The sequence below is a fragment of the Malassezia pachydermatis genome (assembly GCF_001278385.1).
Source record: "Malassezia pachydermatis strain CBS 1879 chromosome Unknown scaffold5, whole genome shotgun sequence".
In the NCBI taxonomy this organism is placed as follows: domain Eukaryota; kingdom Fungi; phylum Basidiomycota; class Malasseziomycetes; order Malasseziales; family Malasseziaceae; genus Malassezia; species Malassezia pachydermatis.
In genome coordinates, this window is record NW_017253142.1 from 604,826 (window position 1) to 621,054 (window position 16,229).

At 52.4% G+C, this 16,229-nt stretch overlaps 9 protein-coding genes across 9 annotated transcripts; 4 read left to right on the plus strand and 5 right to left on the minus strand.

Moving 5' to 3' along the window:
- Nucleotides 1-67: 67 nt before the first annotated feature.
- Malapachy_2010 (hypothetical protein) lies at nt 68-2,674 on the plus strand (the record flags this gene model as incomplete). Its single annotated transcript, XM_018136505.1, has 1 exon — nt 68-2,674. One exon carries the CDS (start codon nt 68-70, stop codon nt 2,672-2,674), a length of 2,607 nt encoding a protein of 868 aa, XP_017991273.1.
- Nucleotides 2,675-3,105: 431 nt separating this feature from the next.
- On the minus strand, nt 3,106-4,690 carry Malapachy_2004 (hypothetical protein; the record flags this gene model as incomplete). Its single annotated transcript, XM_018136499.1, has 5 exons — nt 3,106-3,303; nt 3,336-3,930; nt 4,197-4,395; nt 4,427-4,579; nt 4,612-4,690. The coding sequence occupies 5 exons, from the start codon at nt 4,688-4,690 to the stop codon at nt 3,106-3,108; spliced, it is 1,224 nt and encodes a 407-aa protein (XP_017991314.1).
- Nucleotides 4,691-5,104: 414 nt separating this feature from the next.
- Malapachy_2024 (hypothetical protein) lies at nt 5,105-5,642 on the plus strand (the record flags this gene model as incomplete). The annotated part of the gene is made up of 2 exons (XM_018136519.1): nt 5,105-5,557; nt 5,598-5,642. 2 exons carry the CDS (start codon nt 5,105-5,107, stop codon nt 5,640-5,642), a joined length of 498 nt encoding a protein of 165 aa, XP_017991247.1.
- Nucleotides 5,643-7,517: 1,875 nt separating this feature from the next.
- Malapachy_2015 (trna splicing endonuclease beta subunit) lies at nt 7,518-8,862 on the plus strand (the record flags this gene model as incomplete). The annotated part of the gene is made up of 2 exons (XM_018136510.1): nt 7,518-8,675; nt 8,704-8,862. The coding sequence occupies 2 exons, from the start codon at nt 7,518-7,520 to the stop codon at nt 8,860-8,862; spliced, it is 1,317 nt and encodes a 438-aa protein (XP_017991278.1).
- Nucleotides 8,863-8,907: 45 nt separating this feature from the next.
- Nucleotides 8,908-10,235, minus strand: Malapachy_1998 (mrna guanylyltransferase; the record flags this gene model as incomplete). Its single annotated transcript, XM_018136493.1, has 3 exons — nt 8,908-10,009; nt 10,036-10,098; nt 10,129-10,235. The coding sequence occupies 3 exons, from the start codon at nt 10,233-10,235 to the stop codon at nt 8,908-8,910; spliced, it is 1,272 nt and encodes a 423-aa protein (XP_017991460.1).
- Nucleotides 10,236-10,536: 301 nt separating this feature from the next.
- Nucleotides 10,537-11,283, plus strand: Malapachy_2019 (phenazine biosynthesis protein; the record flags this gene model as incomplete). The annotated part of the gene is made up of 1 exon (XM_018136514.1): nt 10,537-11,283. One exon carries the CDS (start codon nt 10,537-10,539, stop codon nt 11,281-11,283), a length of 747 nt encoding a protein of 248 aa, XP_017991282.1.
- A 61-nt stretch (nt 11,284-11,344) lies between these two features.
- Malapachy_1999 (chitin deacetylase precursor) lies at nt 11,345-12,619 on the minus strand (the record flags this gene model as incomplete). The annotated part of the gene is made up of 1 exon (XM_018136494.1): nt 11,345-12,619. The coding sequence occupies one exon, from the start codon at nt 12,617-12,619 to the stop codon at nt 11,345-11,347; it is 1,275 nt and encodes a 424-aa protein (XP_017991461.1).
- A 433-nt stretch (nt 12,620-13,052) lies between these two features.
- Nucleotides 13,053-14,255, minus strand: Malapachy_2038 (hypothetical protein; the record flags this gene model as incomplete). Its single annotated transcript, XM_018136533.1, has 1 exon — nt 13,053-14,255. One exon carries the CDS (start codon nt 14,253-14,255, stop codon nt 13,053-13,055), a length of 1,203 nt encoding a protein of 400 aa, XP_017991230.1.
- Nucleotides 14,256-14,633: 378 nt separating this feature from the next.
- On the minus strand, nt 14,634-15,104 carry Malapachy_2045 (sterol desaturase; the record flags this gene model as incomplete). The annotated part of the gene is made up of 1 exon (XM_018136539.1): nt 14,634-15,104. The coding sequence occupies one exon, from the start codon at nt 15,102-15,104 to the stop codon at nt 14,634-14,636; it is 471 nt and encodes a 156-aa protein (XP_017991209.1).
- Between the last annotated feature and the right edge of the window lie 1,125 nt (nt 15,105-16,229).

A 16,229-nucleotide genomic window follows, 5' to 3' on the forward strand; every position in this document is an offset into this window, starting at 1 on the left:
ACACACAGACTCCGACGCGGGCGGCATGCGCCGCTCGCAGTCGCTTATATCAGGGCTGTTTGGGTGGATGTCGCCTTTCCATCGGTCTCAGGCGGCGCCTTCCACGCCTGCGACAGCCATGGACCAAGACGAAGAACCACACACTGTAGCGGTCCCCACGCCAAATGAGACTACATTACCGGCCTCTACTACGATGCCTGTCCTCCCAGTATTGCCCGAGGCTGCGCCACCCGCGCTAGATGATACGTCGCTGCCATCGCAGCCGTCCCCGTACGCGCGGCGTACACACGCACCGCGCTCTTCGCTCGGGGCTTCCACCTCTACGCCATTCCATCCAGGATCGTTTGAGACGCCGACTAAGCGTCCTACTTCCTATGCCACGTCGCCCATGACACGCTCGAGCACCGGGCTTTCGCCCTCGCCTGGCCGGAAACACGCGCCGATCTACTTTGGGCCTGGCACGACGTCGCGCAAGACATACTCGCCGTTGCGAACGTCTCTATCCTCTAGCCACTCTATGAGTGCGATTCCCAGTACACGCACGCCGATTCTGGCTAGGGATATGGAGCTTACGACCCCGGAAAAGCGCCGTAAATTGCACGATGACACCACACCGAGTCACGTTACATTCGCCTCGCCCTCGTCCCTGACTCGCTCCGCATCCGTGTCATCGCCACGAAAACGTGCTGCAGAGGATGAGCACGAGACACCCACGGCAAGCACCACGGCGGCGGTCGATCGTGTGCCGGAAGTGGCGGAAGAACCAGAAGTACCAGTCCGTCGCTCGACACGGCCCACACGCGCTGCATCGACCATGCGCCAGGTGCTCGACTCGATGCAGCCGGTTGCGCCACCCAAGCCAGCTGTGCCTGAGGTGGTGAATCCGTACCAAACGCGGTCGAAGTCAGCACGGCCATCGACGCCGAGCGCGCCATCCACACGTGCCAAGGCCCTGGAAGCAGCACGGCAGCGTGCATCGTCTGTGACGCCTGCGTCGACGGCGGATACATCGACAACTTCTCTGTTGGACGTGGTCGAACGAACTGAGCCCGTCCATCGCTCACCACGCCGTTCTCAACGTTTAAGCACCACGGATTTGACGAGTCTCTCGCCTGATAGGCCAGGCGTTCGTCCTCTTGCGAACAAGCCCAAGCGGCCGTCGCCCCTGTCGATGGGCACGACGGCGGCGGACAGCGACGAGCACGAATCAGACATTCCGTCGGCGACCCCATTGAATGAGAAGCCAGCCATATCCTCATCTTCGTCGGTCGCTTCGTTCCTTACTGTGCCACGGACCAAGCCAGCAGTCTCTTCGCCCTTGGCTACATCTGTCTCTACGTCGTCGCTGACTAGTTCGTCGCCTGTGACGGTGCCAGCACTCTCTACAGCGCCGGCGCCGGCCCTTGCACCATCGGTATCGAAAGCAGAGGCTGACGCCCCCACTGTGACTACGCCAGCAGCGCCAGCAGCGCCAACAACGCCGGCCTGGTGCATCCTTCGGCCACCGGAGGAACGTACGGCGCCATCGACAGCGACCAAGGAACAAAAAGAAGCACTAAGTGTATCATACAACGACCTGCCCACCTATGCCTTTGATATATCGGCACCGCAGGCCATAGCAGAGCCACCTTCCTCGGTTTCGACGGAAGCTACGCCCCCAGTACCGACGCTGTCGACCTCGGTGAACACAGCCAAGCCTGCTTTTGTCGGATCAACAACGCCTGCGGCCTCTGTGTCAGCCAAGACGAATGAGAGCAGTACATCCACCCCCTCCATGTCGCTGGGGACTGCCAAGCCAGCGGACGCAACGAAGCCCAGTTTTTCATTTGGTTCGACCACGCCAGTGGAAGCGCCGAAATCCAGTTTCTCTTTTGAATCGGCTAAGCCGGCGGACACATCGAAGCCCAGCTTTTCTTTCGATACGGCCAAGTCGACTACAGACGCCCCGAAACCTGCGTTTTCGTTCGGGACCACGTCGGCCAAGTCTACTACCGAGACATCCAAGCCAGGCTTCTCGTTTGGCTCGGCGTCAGTACCGGCAGCCAAGCCTGCACCCACCTTTTCGTTCGGTGCCACGTCCTCATCCTCCTTGCCTTTTGGCAGCGGCAGCTCGTCATCCAATGAGAAGCCAAGCAGTGGCTTTTCCTTTGGGTCGACCGGTGATAAGACCTCGACAGGGTTTTCCTTTGGTGCCGTGGGCAAGAAGCCCGGCTTTGCGTTCGCAGCGCCTAGCAAGACCGAACCGGTGGCGGAGGAGACGACATCGCCAGCCACCGATGCTGCATCATCAGCGGATGCTACGGCCTCGTCCGATACCAACGCATTGACGAGCTGTGGCGAAGGTGAGGAAGATGAAGACACTGAGCATGAAGCTCGGGCCAAGATCTGGCGCTTGGACAGCGGTCAATGGCAAGATATGGGGGTGAGTATTTTCCGTATCAAGCGTGCCAAGTCAACAGGCAAGTGCCGTGTGCTGGCGCGCAATGCGGTGAATGGCAATGTGGTGCTCAACTTTGCCTTGTATGAGGGCATGAAAGTGACACTTGACAAAAATGTGCTCACCTTCCTAGGCTTCATGGATGCCAAGCCTTGCAACTTGCGTTGCAAAGTCAAAACCAACGAGGCGGCTGAAAACCTCCGTGACGCTCTCGTAGCGCATGCTAATGCAGACTAACACAGGTTTTGTTGTGAATGTGTGTGTGTGTGTGTATTTACATGGTCAGATGAGAGAGACGACGCCCTACTATTTGATTGCCATGCCTGTACGAGTGGCATGGTGATTGAAGCTAGCGGCAAGAGCAACGCAGCGGAGTGCTATGGATTTAGGTGTGGCTGTGATACCGACCAGCGACATCCATTGAAACGCCTCCTACATTTGTATGCATAGCGCTGTACGATGGCAATACAATTCACTCATCAAGAGATGTGTGTCCCGTCAGTCAGGACCGAAGTCTAGACGAGCGGCATAGAAGGTTTGTGCCCCTCGCGAAGGTTCCGTCCGAGAACATGCTACGCCCTTACAGAGCCAAACGCCTACCCCGCAAGGATAGGGGCCTCGCGTGACTAGATAGAGGGTACATGGAATCAAGCAACGTACTACTACATCTATACAGAAGACGGCATCGACTTGCCTGTCTCATGAGGCTCGTCAGGGAGTGCTACTTCGTCTGTTTCATGGGGCACCATATGATAGTGCGATGCATGCACCGCATTGGCACGACGTGACTTGGACAGGGGCAACATCCAGTACGTGCCATGTCGCAAATGCAACGAATACGCATACAGGACCAGTGCAAAGTAGATCTGAATGTTAGTGCACGAAATAAGCCACATACTTTGATCAGCCAGCCGGCCACGAGCACGCCTGCAGCAAAGCCACGCTCCGATTCCCACGTCTCGTGCGCTTGCTGTGTCCGTGATGCAGATTCAGCGAGGCCTTCCGGTGTATTTATATCAATGTCTTTGTGCCGTAACGTGGCCATTTCCTCTGGTGTGCGGTATTGCGCTTCGAGTGATTCGATGAGCGCCATCAATCCAGCCTGGTGGTCGGAATTTGTGACGGGTCGGCCGTCATGAGTAGCATAATGGTACCACCATACGGAAAACATGATGGTCCATGCCGTAGAAAGAAAGTGGTCAAGTAGGTAGAAGTGAGCATAGCGCAATGCACGTTTGTGGCGTTCATCACTAATAGCTTTAAGACCCCAAATATAGATGGGAATTGTTGCAATGGAGTACATATAAAGCGAAAGCTGTGAGAGCGTGCCGCCTTGGAAGACGGCAATAATACCATATACACCAGCAATTTTGTTGAACAACGAAAAGAGGGACACAATTTGGCTGCCTACTTTGATGTCCATAAACCCTGCAAACGAAGTCACATACCTCGTCCACGAGGACTTGGGCAACCGAAGGTGAGGTTGTGGCATGCTAATAGGGCGTCACAGCACGCTTGTGCGAAGAGAGGCGTAGACGCGACAGACGAACGACTACGCAGAATGACAAAACCACGTGCTCCACATGCAACAACGCCTACGAAAAAAAAAAGCAGGCACGCTCGATCGGGCACTGGAAGTGACGAGAGGGAAGGTGTGTCACAAAGAGAAAAGAACGCTATAGGCATTCAACTATGTTTGCAATGGCACCTACAAGTCCCAGTCATCGTCACTATCATCGAAGGTCTTCTTCCTTGTCACCTGCAAGGTAAGTGTGTCGATGCACGTACCGTGATCTTGCCTGTAGACTCCTGTGTGTTCGCCTGGTCCACTTGATCTAGCAGAGAGATAAGTTGGTCTTCTGTCACGCGCTGACGAACTTGGCCTGTACGTGCCATCTGCACGAGGATATCGGAGATGGCGCCGGCCTTTTGTGGCTTCACAAGAGCAATCCGCGACACTGTACAGGAAGTCAGTCAAACTGTACATACATCGTTCACGCGCTTCCGTATCGAGTATTTGTGTGAGAAGTTGTCGCTTCATCTCCTCTTGCTGTGCGCGTTTTTCATCCTTCTCCGCGTCACCGCCGGTGAGCGACGATGCGTTCATTCCGCTCGGCAGCGATGTCGGCATAGCAGGGCCACCTGTAGTGTAAATACGCTCTCCCTCGACGTACCATTCATCCCGCCAGGGGCATTACCCCGCAGCTCCGCGAGGCGGGCGCGTCGAATGGCCTCCAATTCAGGATCGCTCATAACGGTAACTGCACGTGAGCAGGTTACGACAGGGTTGGCTCGGATGAGTTCGTGTGGAGGTTGGTTTCGCTGGCCGCGCTGCACGGTAGATGTCACTCAACAAGCACGATGCCGACATGTCCTTGGTCTGAGTTCTAGGCATGTGCGGTGGAAGTTGGATGTCAGGTCCAAGCGGTGCTGTGGAAGAAGACTTATAAGATCCAGGAAAAGGAAAGGTGCTACCCCCACCCATTCCCCTGTCTTCTTCTCTTCGGCTCTGGTAGCCTTTTGTGGTCCTCTCTTCTAAGCGTTCCTGGTGAATTGCTTCGTTTATTCCCCTGCACATCCAATACATATCGGAGAACTGGTTTCTTCCTTTACCTTTTTACCTACTACCCCTTTGTTTTTGCTTTTGATTCCCTACTTATTATAATCATGCCTTCTGAGAAGCGTTCGTCGTTTTCGATGCCAAGCCTGCTGAGCCTGGTCTGTGTCGCGCTACTGATGGCCGGCCAGGTGACCAACGTGGCTGCTGCGCCTGTTGCTATGCAGGATGCGGGTGTGGCTGCGCCTCTTGCCCACCGTGCGCTGGACGCCGGTGCGGCGGATGCGCATGCCATGGCGCATGACCGTCGTGGTGCCATGATGCACCACCACCAGGGTATGCGCAAAATGCACCGCCGTGAGCCAACCTGGGCGCCGTTCACGGGTACAATCCTTGTACCTGAGTCGGATATCCCTGTGTCGACGGACACGGTCACTACGACAAAAACGAAGAAGGGCAAGAAGTCCACTGTGACGCAGTACAAGACCAGCACGACGCATGTGACAGAGACAGTCTCGGCCACACCCACGCACTGGACCTCGACAGCTACCTTGGCAGCTACTGTGACTCTGGAGGGTGAGGGCGACCCTGACAACACGGCAGTGGCCACGCCTGCGGTGGCAGGCAATGGCACGCCGGTGGTCGTGACTACCACCCTGCCAGGCTCGAACTCGAATGCCAACGCCAACGCCAACGCCAACGCCAACGCTGGTGCGGATGCGGATGCGGGTGCCAGCTCGAACGCCAACTCGAGCTCCAACTCCAACTCGAACGCTAACTCGAGTGCTGACTCGGGCGCCGAGTCTGGTTCAGGCTCGCACTCGAACTCGGATTCGGACTCGAACTCCAGCTCGAACTCAGGTTCCAAGTCGAACTCGGACTCGGACTCGGACTCCAGCTCCGGCTCTGGCTCTAAGTCGAACTCGGACTCGGACTCGGGCTCTAGCTCGCACTCGAACTCGGGCTCCAAGTCGGGCTCGGGCTCTAGCTCGCACTCGAACTCGAACTCAAACTCGAACTCCAGCTCTGACTCGGGCTCCAAGTCGGACTCTGGCTCTAAGTCGAACTCGAGCTCGGACTCGAACTCGGACTCGAACTCCAGCTCTGACTCGGGCTCTAAGTCGGGCTCTGGCTCTAAGTCGGACTCTGGCTCTAAGTCGAACTCGGACTCGAACTCCAGCTCTGACTCGGGCTCCAAGTCGAACTCGAGCTCGGACTCCAGCTCTGACTCGGGCTCTAAGTCGAACTCGGACTCGGGCTCCAAGTCGGGCTCGGGCTCTAGCTCTAGCTCGCACTCGAACTCGAACTCGAACTCGAACTCGGACTCGGACTCGAACTCGAACTCGAACTCGAACTCGAACTCGGGCTCCAAGTCGGGCTCGGGCTCTAAGTCGAACTCGGACTCTGGCTCTAAGTCGAACTCGAACTCGAACTCGGGCTCGAACTCCAGCTCCAAGTCGGACCCTAGCTCCAGCTCGGGCTCCAAGTCGAACTCCAGCTCAAAGTCGGAACCTAGCTCCAGCTCGGGCTCCAAGTCGAACTCCAGCTCAAAGTCGGACCCTAGCTCTAGCTCGGGCTCCAAGTCGAACTCCAGCTCAAAGTCGGAACCTAGCTCCAGCTCGGGCTCCAAGTCGAACTCGGACTCGAACTCCAACTCCAGCTCTGACTCGGGCTCCAAGTCGGGCTCGGGCTCTAGCTCGAACTCGAACTCGAACTCCAGCTCGGGCTCGAAGTCGAACTCCAACTCGGATTCCAACTCAAGTGCTGACTCAAGCTCGAACTCGAACTCTGGCTCTGGCTCTGGCTCGAGTGCAGGCTCGAGTGCGAACTCGAGCTCCAGCTCGGATGCCAACTCTAGCTCGGGCGACGGAGGTGATTTGGAGCTCTGTGATGAAAATGAGGACAGTCTCCTGCCACCTCTCCTTCAGTCGTTCCCCAGCGCCAGCCAGGTGGGTACCGCTCTTGATAAGCAATGCATTCCGACTCCTTCTAACACCGCATCTTCTTCTTCTGCTTCGTCGTCTGCTTCGTCGTCGTCTTCATCTGGTGGTCGTAATGCTAGTCTTAATGAATCCAGCTCAGGTCCTGAATCGTCGTCCTCGTCATCCTCGTCAACGCACCACCCCAGCTCCTCTTCGTCGTCGGCTTCCAAGACCACGTCGCGCACAAGCACTCATGCTTCCTCGAAGCCGACTGCAAGCGCCGATGCGGACGAGGACTGTGATGACAACTAAGTGGCTGGCTATCCCAGCATGGTGTGGTGGTTGTCTCGACGCTGGACGTTTCAAATGAGCCTGTTGTACTAACCATGATCTGGTCTTTGCCCCCCTCCTTCCCTCCCCTTGTCTTTCCCCCGCTTCCCCTTCTCAATGCATGATGTAATTTCCTTAGCCCCCTCTTCCCTCCCTGTTCTCCTATACTCGTTAACTTTGGATGTGCTTTTTCCTACTTTTGTGTGGAGTGTGTTACAACTCGATAGATTTTTTTTGGCCAAACACATGGCCGGTTCTCTCTTGCACTACGATGGCGACGGCCTCCAATTCACCAGCCACGCCCAGCACGCAGCACATTCGCGGTGCTGGGAAAAAGGCTACGTTGGCCAAGCGCCAACTGTATGCGAGTCCCCTGCCTGTCGGCACGGCGCCTCGGCGGGGCGCCGTGCCGCCTTCTGTGCCACGAACATGGTGGGATCGCTGGAACGACATCACGCGATGGGTTTCCCAAGGAATAAATGCCACTCCTGTATGCAAGGCTTGGTACGACCCTGTGACCAACTCTGTGTGGATGTACGATAAGGGCGAGGCGATGCGTCTCTGGACACATGGCTTCTTCGGCAAAGGCAGTCTTAGTCGTAGTGAGCCGACGTGGGCAGCACGAAAACAGGCTGAAGTGGCAGCGCGTGAACGTGGTGAGCTGACCGCTGAGCAGATGACGCAGCGACGTCGTGAAGAGCGCAAGCTGCTGAAAATTGAGCGAGCGCGGGCGGCTGTTCGTGCAGGAATTCAGTTGCCAGATGGCATTACAGCGCTGGGCGGCGAGCTGAAAGACGAAGACAAGGCATTGGAATCTACAGCAGGGGGATTGTGGCGAGGTGATGAGGATATGCCGGCGATGGAAGCGGGCGTATCACGAATCAAAGGCCTCAAATACTTTTCCGACGAGATTCAGAAAAAGGTCACAGATGTCGACGAGAACGACGAAGACGATATTGATATCACGAACTGGGATCTCATTGAGCATTTCCAGCTCACCATGATTGAGGCATTCTTTTTAGCAGGCATGCTTGGATGCCTCGACGTGTACGATGCAAATGACCAGCCCTTGTCCTTGCAGACGTTATACCAACTGTGCTTGGCGTCTACGTGTCGACTCCAGCAGAGACCGCTGGATATGCCAAAGCTGGCACGCCCAGACAATCCATTCCTGCTCTCATATATTGTATACCACCACTTCCGGAGTCTGGGCTGGGTCGTCAAGAGTGGCACAAAATTCTGTGTGGATTTCTTGCTGTACAAACGCGGTCCTGTATTTAGCCATGCTGAGTTTTCAGTGATTGTGGTGCCCGAATATGACGACGAGCAGGACTTGGCAACGTCACCTTTCCCGCCACATTACAACCAGGGCGAAAAAAGCTGGGTATGGTTTAGCATGATGAACCGTGTGAATACCCAAGTGCAAAAGGTACGAACCGATTCGACTCACTCCTCAGACACTTGTGCTGGCGCACGTATCTATTCCCTCTCTTTTATCGCTGCCAGCCCAGGCGCTGGCGACGCCAGAAGGCCTGGTGGCACAATTGCGAAATGGCGCATTCCAAGTGCGAGAAGTCACGATTCGTCGTTGGGTACCTGCGCGTATGAAAGCTTGAAAAAGGAAAGTGAACTATGCGACTACAAATAGGACTATCAATACACTAGCGGCGCTTGACAAAGGGAGGACCACCGCGCGCCACAGGCGGTTTGGGAGGACCCAGGCCCTTGGCCTTGAAAGGTAGTGGTGGGCGCTGGAAGCGTTGCGGGTGGGCACGCCGGTTCTCCCGCTCCTTGCTCTTCCATGCAGTGCGGATCGCCGGCGCTTGCGCCAACAGTTCATCCACTACAACGCCATCCTTCATGCTTTGTAGAATGCGTGAAACAGTGCTCTTGTGATTGCCTGTCGTCTTATCGTCGCGAATACGCTTGATATGCCAGGTCGGGATATCGTCACCGGCAGGCGAAGGCGCATGCCAAGCACATTCGACAATGCGATCGTCCAGTTGTTCGCCAGATTCTTTCCACCGCTCCCATTCCTCGTCGGACATGTTGAGCCAGTCGAATGGTTCATGCTCCATTCCATTCACATGCTGGAACAGCTGGAACATGGGCTTGGCGGTATAATCCGGCGTCTCTCCCGAGGAATCGGCGTCCAGATCAGGTGGGAAGCGAAGCTCGATCTTAAAGTCGATGGTATTTTCGTGGGGCGGTTTCCACTTCAGAATAGCATTATTTGTGCCGTACACATAGGGCGCATGAAAACTCGTGAAAATCAGCCCATCATTGCCATGCTGCAAATATTCCATCTTCTTGAGCACGGCTTCAATGCCATAGGCGAGATCCATGGGTTTGACGAGGACTTCAAAGGGCGCCATCATCGCATTATCAGGATGTTCTTTAAGATAGTTTTTATATGACGGATAGATCTGGGACCGCAGTCGAGCATATCTTCGCCCCAAGTCACGTCGCGTAATATTCTCACCGTCACAGATGATGCAGTCGAACAATAACAATCGCAGCTTGGTCTGATCAGGACCGACATGGTCGATGACTAGTTCGCCGTCGAGCAGCGTATCGGTAAGAAGGTTGTTCGATATTTTTGCTTGCAAAGTCTCTGGTGCGTAGTGTGGAAATACAATGTTGTGGATGCGGTAATACATGTTCTTGCGGTCAATCAGATATACCTCTTGCTGTCCTGTCATAGGAGGCACGACTATCAAGACTAGGACCCGTTGCCCATCGGATTTCTCACATACCCAGTAACTAAATGTAAGTCGTAGAACACATACTCTTCTTTCAGCAGGTAGGAAACAGACTTTTTATTGAAAGAGATGGGCTGTGAGCCAGGGAATCTGAGCGGGGTAAGACACGTGTTGACATACCGGACAGAAGAAATTTGGCAAAGGTCGCGTACATGGTCCCGGAGGAAACCAAGTTGAATTTCATCCGTAACCAACGTCCCAGGCACGTCAGGGATCGTACTAGGCATTGCAGCACGATAGAGCTGTGGGTGGCCCCACATATAAGAACAAAAAACAGGTCCCGTGCCTGCCAAACTATGTTAAGGTAGGATACACAGGGTAAGGCCACGGAACTGAAAAAAAACTTCATTGGCCAGCTTGAAAGCCTAACTGAAACTCGATCTAATTATAGTGGAAAATTTGACTGTATGACTGGTTCGTTTTCGTACGTTGTGCCTCCTGATGCCACACGCATTTACCCAAGTCGACGTTTTTGTTTCCTAAGGTCTGTCGGGAAACCCCGTAGCTGTCGTACATAATGCAGATGGCATGACTGATGATGAGATGCAAAGCTTTGCGAACTGGACGAATCTGTCCGAGACCACGTTCTTGTTGACGCCTTCCAGTCCAGAGGCAGACTACAAACTTCGCATCTTCACGCCTTTCCGTGAGCTTCCCTTTGCAGGACATCCTACGCTGGGTAGTGCCTTTGCGTGGGTGAAAAATGGTGGTGTGCCCAAAAAGGCGAATTTCCTCGTGCAGGAATGCGCTATTGGCCTTTTGCCCATCCAGTATGAGAACGACTCGTTCCAAGTGAAGGCACCTGCGCTCAAGCGTTCCGGGCCTCTGGAGGAGGAGACATTCCAACACGCTCTAGAGATCTTGGGGCTCGCACCTGAGGACATAGTCGCCTCGAACTGGATCGAAAACGGCCCTCCTTGGATCGGCTTAGTCCTTCACGATGCTAACGCTGTCTTGAATGTGCAGCCCAACATGTCACTGCTAAGCAAGTACGATTTGTTCTTGGGTATTATTGGGCCTCATAAGAATGGAAATCCTGCGGACTTTGAGGTGCGTGCCTTTGCCGAAAACTTTGAGGACCCTGTGTGTGGCAGTCTGAATGCCGCTGTCGCGACATGGCTGATATGTGCGAAGATGGCACCACCTACGTACTCGGTACGCCAAGGAACCATGGTCCGCCGTCAAGGAAATGTTGGACTCAGCACGGATGAGAACCAAGATATTTGGCTCCAAGGACGGTGTGCAGCAGTGATCGAGGGAAAGGTCAATATTTAAGCGAACTAGGAAAACAAAAGGGACGGTAGCTACAAGTGAAAAGAGTGGAAAGGTACTTTAATCACATGGAAAGCATGAAAATCATAAACACGGCGAGCAGAGCAGAGAAGGTAGCAGATGAACTGCCCAACGTTGTTCCAGCGCTGGACTTGGAGTTCTTGTTAGAGTTGTCAGAAATGGAACCTTGGCTTGCATTGGAGCTGTTGCCAGACTGTTTCTGCTCCACCTTGGCAGCCTCTTCAGCGTTCTTGGGATTGGCAAAACCTGCCTTCTGGTCAGCAAGAGCTACCACATTGTACTTGAATTGAGGATCCACCTTGATGGTGTTACCATCTGGCAGGCCTTGAGCGGTTTGGCCATTCAAAAACTGGTTGAACGTAGGGTAGGTAATATCCTCAGGGTAGGGATTTGTCACGTTCTGGCATGCAGATACAGGCACAACGTTCTTGTAGGCGTTCTTGATATTGTTGTATTGACCCATGAATTCACTCATCGTTGAATTATCAATTTCATGGGTGAGGACGATAGGGTTCTTTTGGCCAGCTTCACTGAAGATCTTCTGGTAGTTCTGATCAATTTTATCTTTACCCTCAACAGAAATATTCCAATCATCTGTATCGGCCTCCCAAAGGATTGTACGCAAACCCAACCCTGCAGCGATGGCACGAATACGGTCATCCACGTCACCAAATGGCGGACGCCAGCAAGTTGGGGTCACACCCGTGATCGCCTTGATAGCCACGGCAGTGTAATACAGCTCAGCAAAGGCCTGGTCGTTTGAAAGAGTAGTCATGTAGTGGTGAGACCATGTATGAACGCAAAGGTCGTGACCATCCACAATAGCTCGCTGAGTCTGCAATGGCCAATCCTTGGCATTCGAACCGATAAAGAACATGGTAGCCTTGAGTTTGTTCTGAGAAAGAAAGTCATAAAAGGCATTGTGGGAGCAGTTAGGGCCATCATCAAAAGTTAAGCCCCATGTGTTGGGCTCCGGGCAAGACGCCAAGTCCGAGGGGATATTCTGGTGCTTGGGAGTTACACAGCCACTAGCCGTCCACCAGCAGTCAGGATCCTGATGGCTATTATAGCCATTCTGGGAAACAGCGTTATGTTGTCCTCCATCAGACTTGACTTGCACGTCACCTGGGATAATCCCCGAGCTCTGAATATCCTGCCAGACCTTCTTGGCTTGTTGGTCGTTGTCTTGAATAGATGCAATCTTCCACGATTGAGGGAAGGGCTGGCCTTGCTTGAGCTCCGGCATGTTAGCAGCATTCAGGTTGTAAGAGCATTGCTGATTGGGGTCTTGAACCTTAGCTAAGTCGGCCGCAGACATTACGTTTGCGCGACGAAGGTATCGAAGCGTGACCTCATTATGCGTACCCCTTTCAAATAGGTGTGCATTGTGAGCTGACACAGCAGCAGCCGTAGCTACAACGGCTAGTAGAGCGCCCTTTATATACATAAGAAGAGGTTATTGAGGTGTGGTGTGTACAGCAACTTTTGAATCGGATTTCGTGTACTTTGTGCCGTTCAGGGAAGAATTTATGAGTAAGAAACGACTGGTTGTATTCCTAGCGATCAGGGCAATAGTCGAAAATTATCCCGTTAAGAACGTCCCCTGCATTTTACTCTGTCATTGATTGGTCCGTCTACAAGCTCGTACGCCATAAATTTTTCGTACTCAAAGCGTGGTCCATAACGCGTGGAGGAGGCTGTGCATGTCAAAAAGAATGTTTAAATTTAGTACAAATGCAATACCAAAAAAATCAGGGATCAAGAGGGTCCATAGGGTCAATCGTAAAGATCTTGTCCCAGTTGGGGCGGAATTCGATCAGGAATTTGCCGTGAGATGGGCCTACCTTGCCAATGGTATACCCAAGATCCCTTTGACCAGCATAGACCACACCGTCCTTGGGCTTTCGGTGCTTATTTAATTTGAGGATGTAGTCAAATTGATCCGAGTTGGTGACAGTCAAAATTGGCTTTTCATGCGGTGCACCGAGAACGTCCAGTTCCCGCGCTGTGTTGCGATAGTTTGTCGTAGTGTGACGAGAGTGTGGTTCCATTACAACGCGTTCGGATGGGAAGCCAAGTTCTTCAACGAGCCATTGACGCAGGTTGTATGCTTCTGTGTATGGCGTGTGAGCCGGGTGGACTGCTCCACCGGACACGACAATGTAGGGTGCTTGGCCTTCATAGAATAGCTGAACGGCAATATTTAGGCGCATCTTGCTCTGGGGAGAGAGGGGCTCATCTGTAAGCTCAGGACCCATACCAGGCACAAGAATAGCGGAGTACTTGTAGTTGTCCCATTGAATGTGATGGGACAGGGCCAGTGCACCTGCATTCTGTTGTTGCCAAAGATCTTTGAACCAGACAGCATTGGTACGGTCGTTCACATCAAGTAGTGTCATGGCCGTCTGGATGTAGTCGAAAGGTGGAAGGACGAATCCCGAGTACTTGGAGCCGAGATAGTCTGCATATCCCGTAATGTAGTATTCCCAGTCCGCTTTCTTGGGGTTGTACAGCATTGAATCTTCCTCAGAACGAGAAGCTGTTCCATTTCCATAGACAGCGAACATGTAACGAATGGATTCCACATAGCGTGGCCAGATATCCAGTAGTGACTGCGGTGCGTGAGCAACATGAAAAGCCTCAGTAATTTTCGCTTCATCCTCAGAGGCCATGTTCAAAGCTTGAACTATGCATAGAGGAAGAGGGTCGCAGCGTGCATTCTGCTGGATACGGTTCTTCCTGTCTGCAGCTAACTGCTGCATAGAAGAAAGAGCTTCCTTAGGCCAAGTGAAGTTTGATGCTTTCCAGAATTGAATAAGCTCAGGGAAGAGACGCTCGGTGAGTGCATTTTCCACCTTGGGAGTAGGTGTCCCGAAGATCCTCTGAGCCGTTGTGGCACCGAGAATGCTTGCAATGATACCAACAATAAAGAAACGCATCGCTGCGAAGGTCATAGCGGGCGCATCCTACACTGATTACTTATACAACTCATGCACTGAACCATGTAGGGCAAAATCTGAACGTGCCCCAGGAAGAATGTGGAGACAAGGAACGTGGAATAAGGATGCCAATCCTTGGCGTGCCTGTCCTCATTCTATAAGGTTTAAGCACCAAAGAGAATTCACACGTGGTCAATGTTACAGCCGCCCACTAAGCAAAAATTAGCAATTTTTGTGATAGGGTTGAGAGTTGAGGGAACTCTCATTCTATCAAATAATTTGGCTAGACATACATATTCATATTTATGTTTCAATCAGAATCGAGTAAAATGCATGTGTCCACGGTCCACAGAGAAATTTTATCCATACAACAAGGCCTTTTAGCAAAAGACATTATACATCACAAACATTGTTCCAATCCACATTGTCATACGACGTCTCCAGCCTTTCCGCCTTTGTTCCAAAGAGCTGATCCCACAGCATAGTTTGTTTGCCGTAGTTATAGCTCTGCTTCCAGCCATATCGATGGTGCAAATCATGGTCTTCCACAGTAATATCACATTCAACGGGACGCAAGATGCCAAAAGTGAGCAGGCCGGGGAAATACAACCGCACGCCTGAATGGCCCATGGCCTCAATAGCAACAAGGAAAAGCGACCAGATGTACAAAACATCGAAAGGTACGGGATATAGCGCATAGGTCAGAGAAGGGGTTCCAATGAGATCGAAGACTTCCTGTATTTCGTCCGCATATGCCAGCAAAAACGGGCATGGATGTTTCGTCGTGTGATGCTTTTGGTGGAACTTCCAAAGCCATTCCACTTCATGCGTGGCGCGATGGACCCAGTAATAGATGAAATCCATAATTAAAGTGAAGAAGAAAAGCTGTACAGGAAGCCAAACTGTGATTTGCGGGACAGAGGCACGGTCGTAGGCAAGTAAAAAGAAAAAGAGAGGTCTGACCAGAACACCAGCTAAAATCTCGTAAAAGAATTTGGTTGTCATACTTTCTGGCACTGTATCGCGCGGCACATTAGCGTCCAGGTAACCGTATTTGAGGATTTTGGATCTGTTTCGTTTCTGCATATAGCGGAAGAAATAATTAGTGTGTACGACAAGCATCATATACCAAAGGACTGGATGCACTGTATTACCTGTCCACTTCATATATAGTAAGCGGGCAAGTGATGGCACAATAATATAGGGACCAAGATCTTTAAACTCTTTCCATAGCGATACCACGGGAACTTTGCCTGTTCGCTTAGGGATAGTATACTCAGACTCGCGTGGTAGAAAGGATACACGCTTAGCTAGGAGACGTTGAATCCAGTCCAGCTCTGCGGGATCCTTAAAGCGCCATGAATCCGCTTTAGGACATGGTCTAGTCGAAGACAGTGATGATGCCATAAGATGGTGCTTGCGTTACTACTCGGAGAGACGTCAATCAACTCGGTGAAAAAAAAACCCTGGTTCACATGCGCATAGTGACAGTATTTTATTGAACGGAGGACAGAGTCTATTTTTAACGAAGCCAACCAACTTTAGAAAACAGGCACGTCCGGGGAATCATTCGCCTTTATGGAAATAGACTCCGGCACGGGTGCATTGACTAAGCGTTGACACAGTCGTAGCCTTCTAAGCGAAAAAGAGAGAGATTATACCAAATAAACAAAATTTTATTGGCTAAACTGGTCGACGGACATCCGTGTAATTTATTACTAGGACGCATTTGCTCTCTTTCACTGTCCATTCAGAAAGATTTTCTCTCGCAACGCGTTGCAGCGTAATTCAAATAGAAGAAATTCTTGTCACGTTCCTCCATTATATGCAGTGTGCGTGCGGTAAAAAAGCCCTCTTATACGGTCTAAAAAGCCCAACGGGAATATGGTACCTGCATGAGAGGCCGTGTAAGAAATGACATTAACCAATGAAACACGGAATATATAGAAATTGTGAGAGCATGCCTTGAGCCTGACGGTGTCAAAGCAC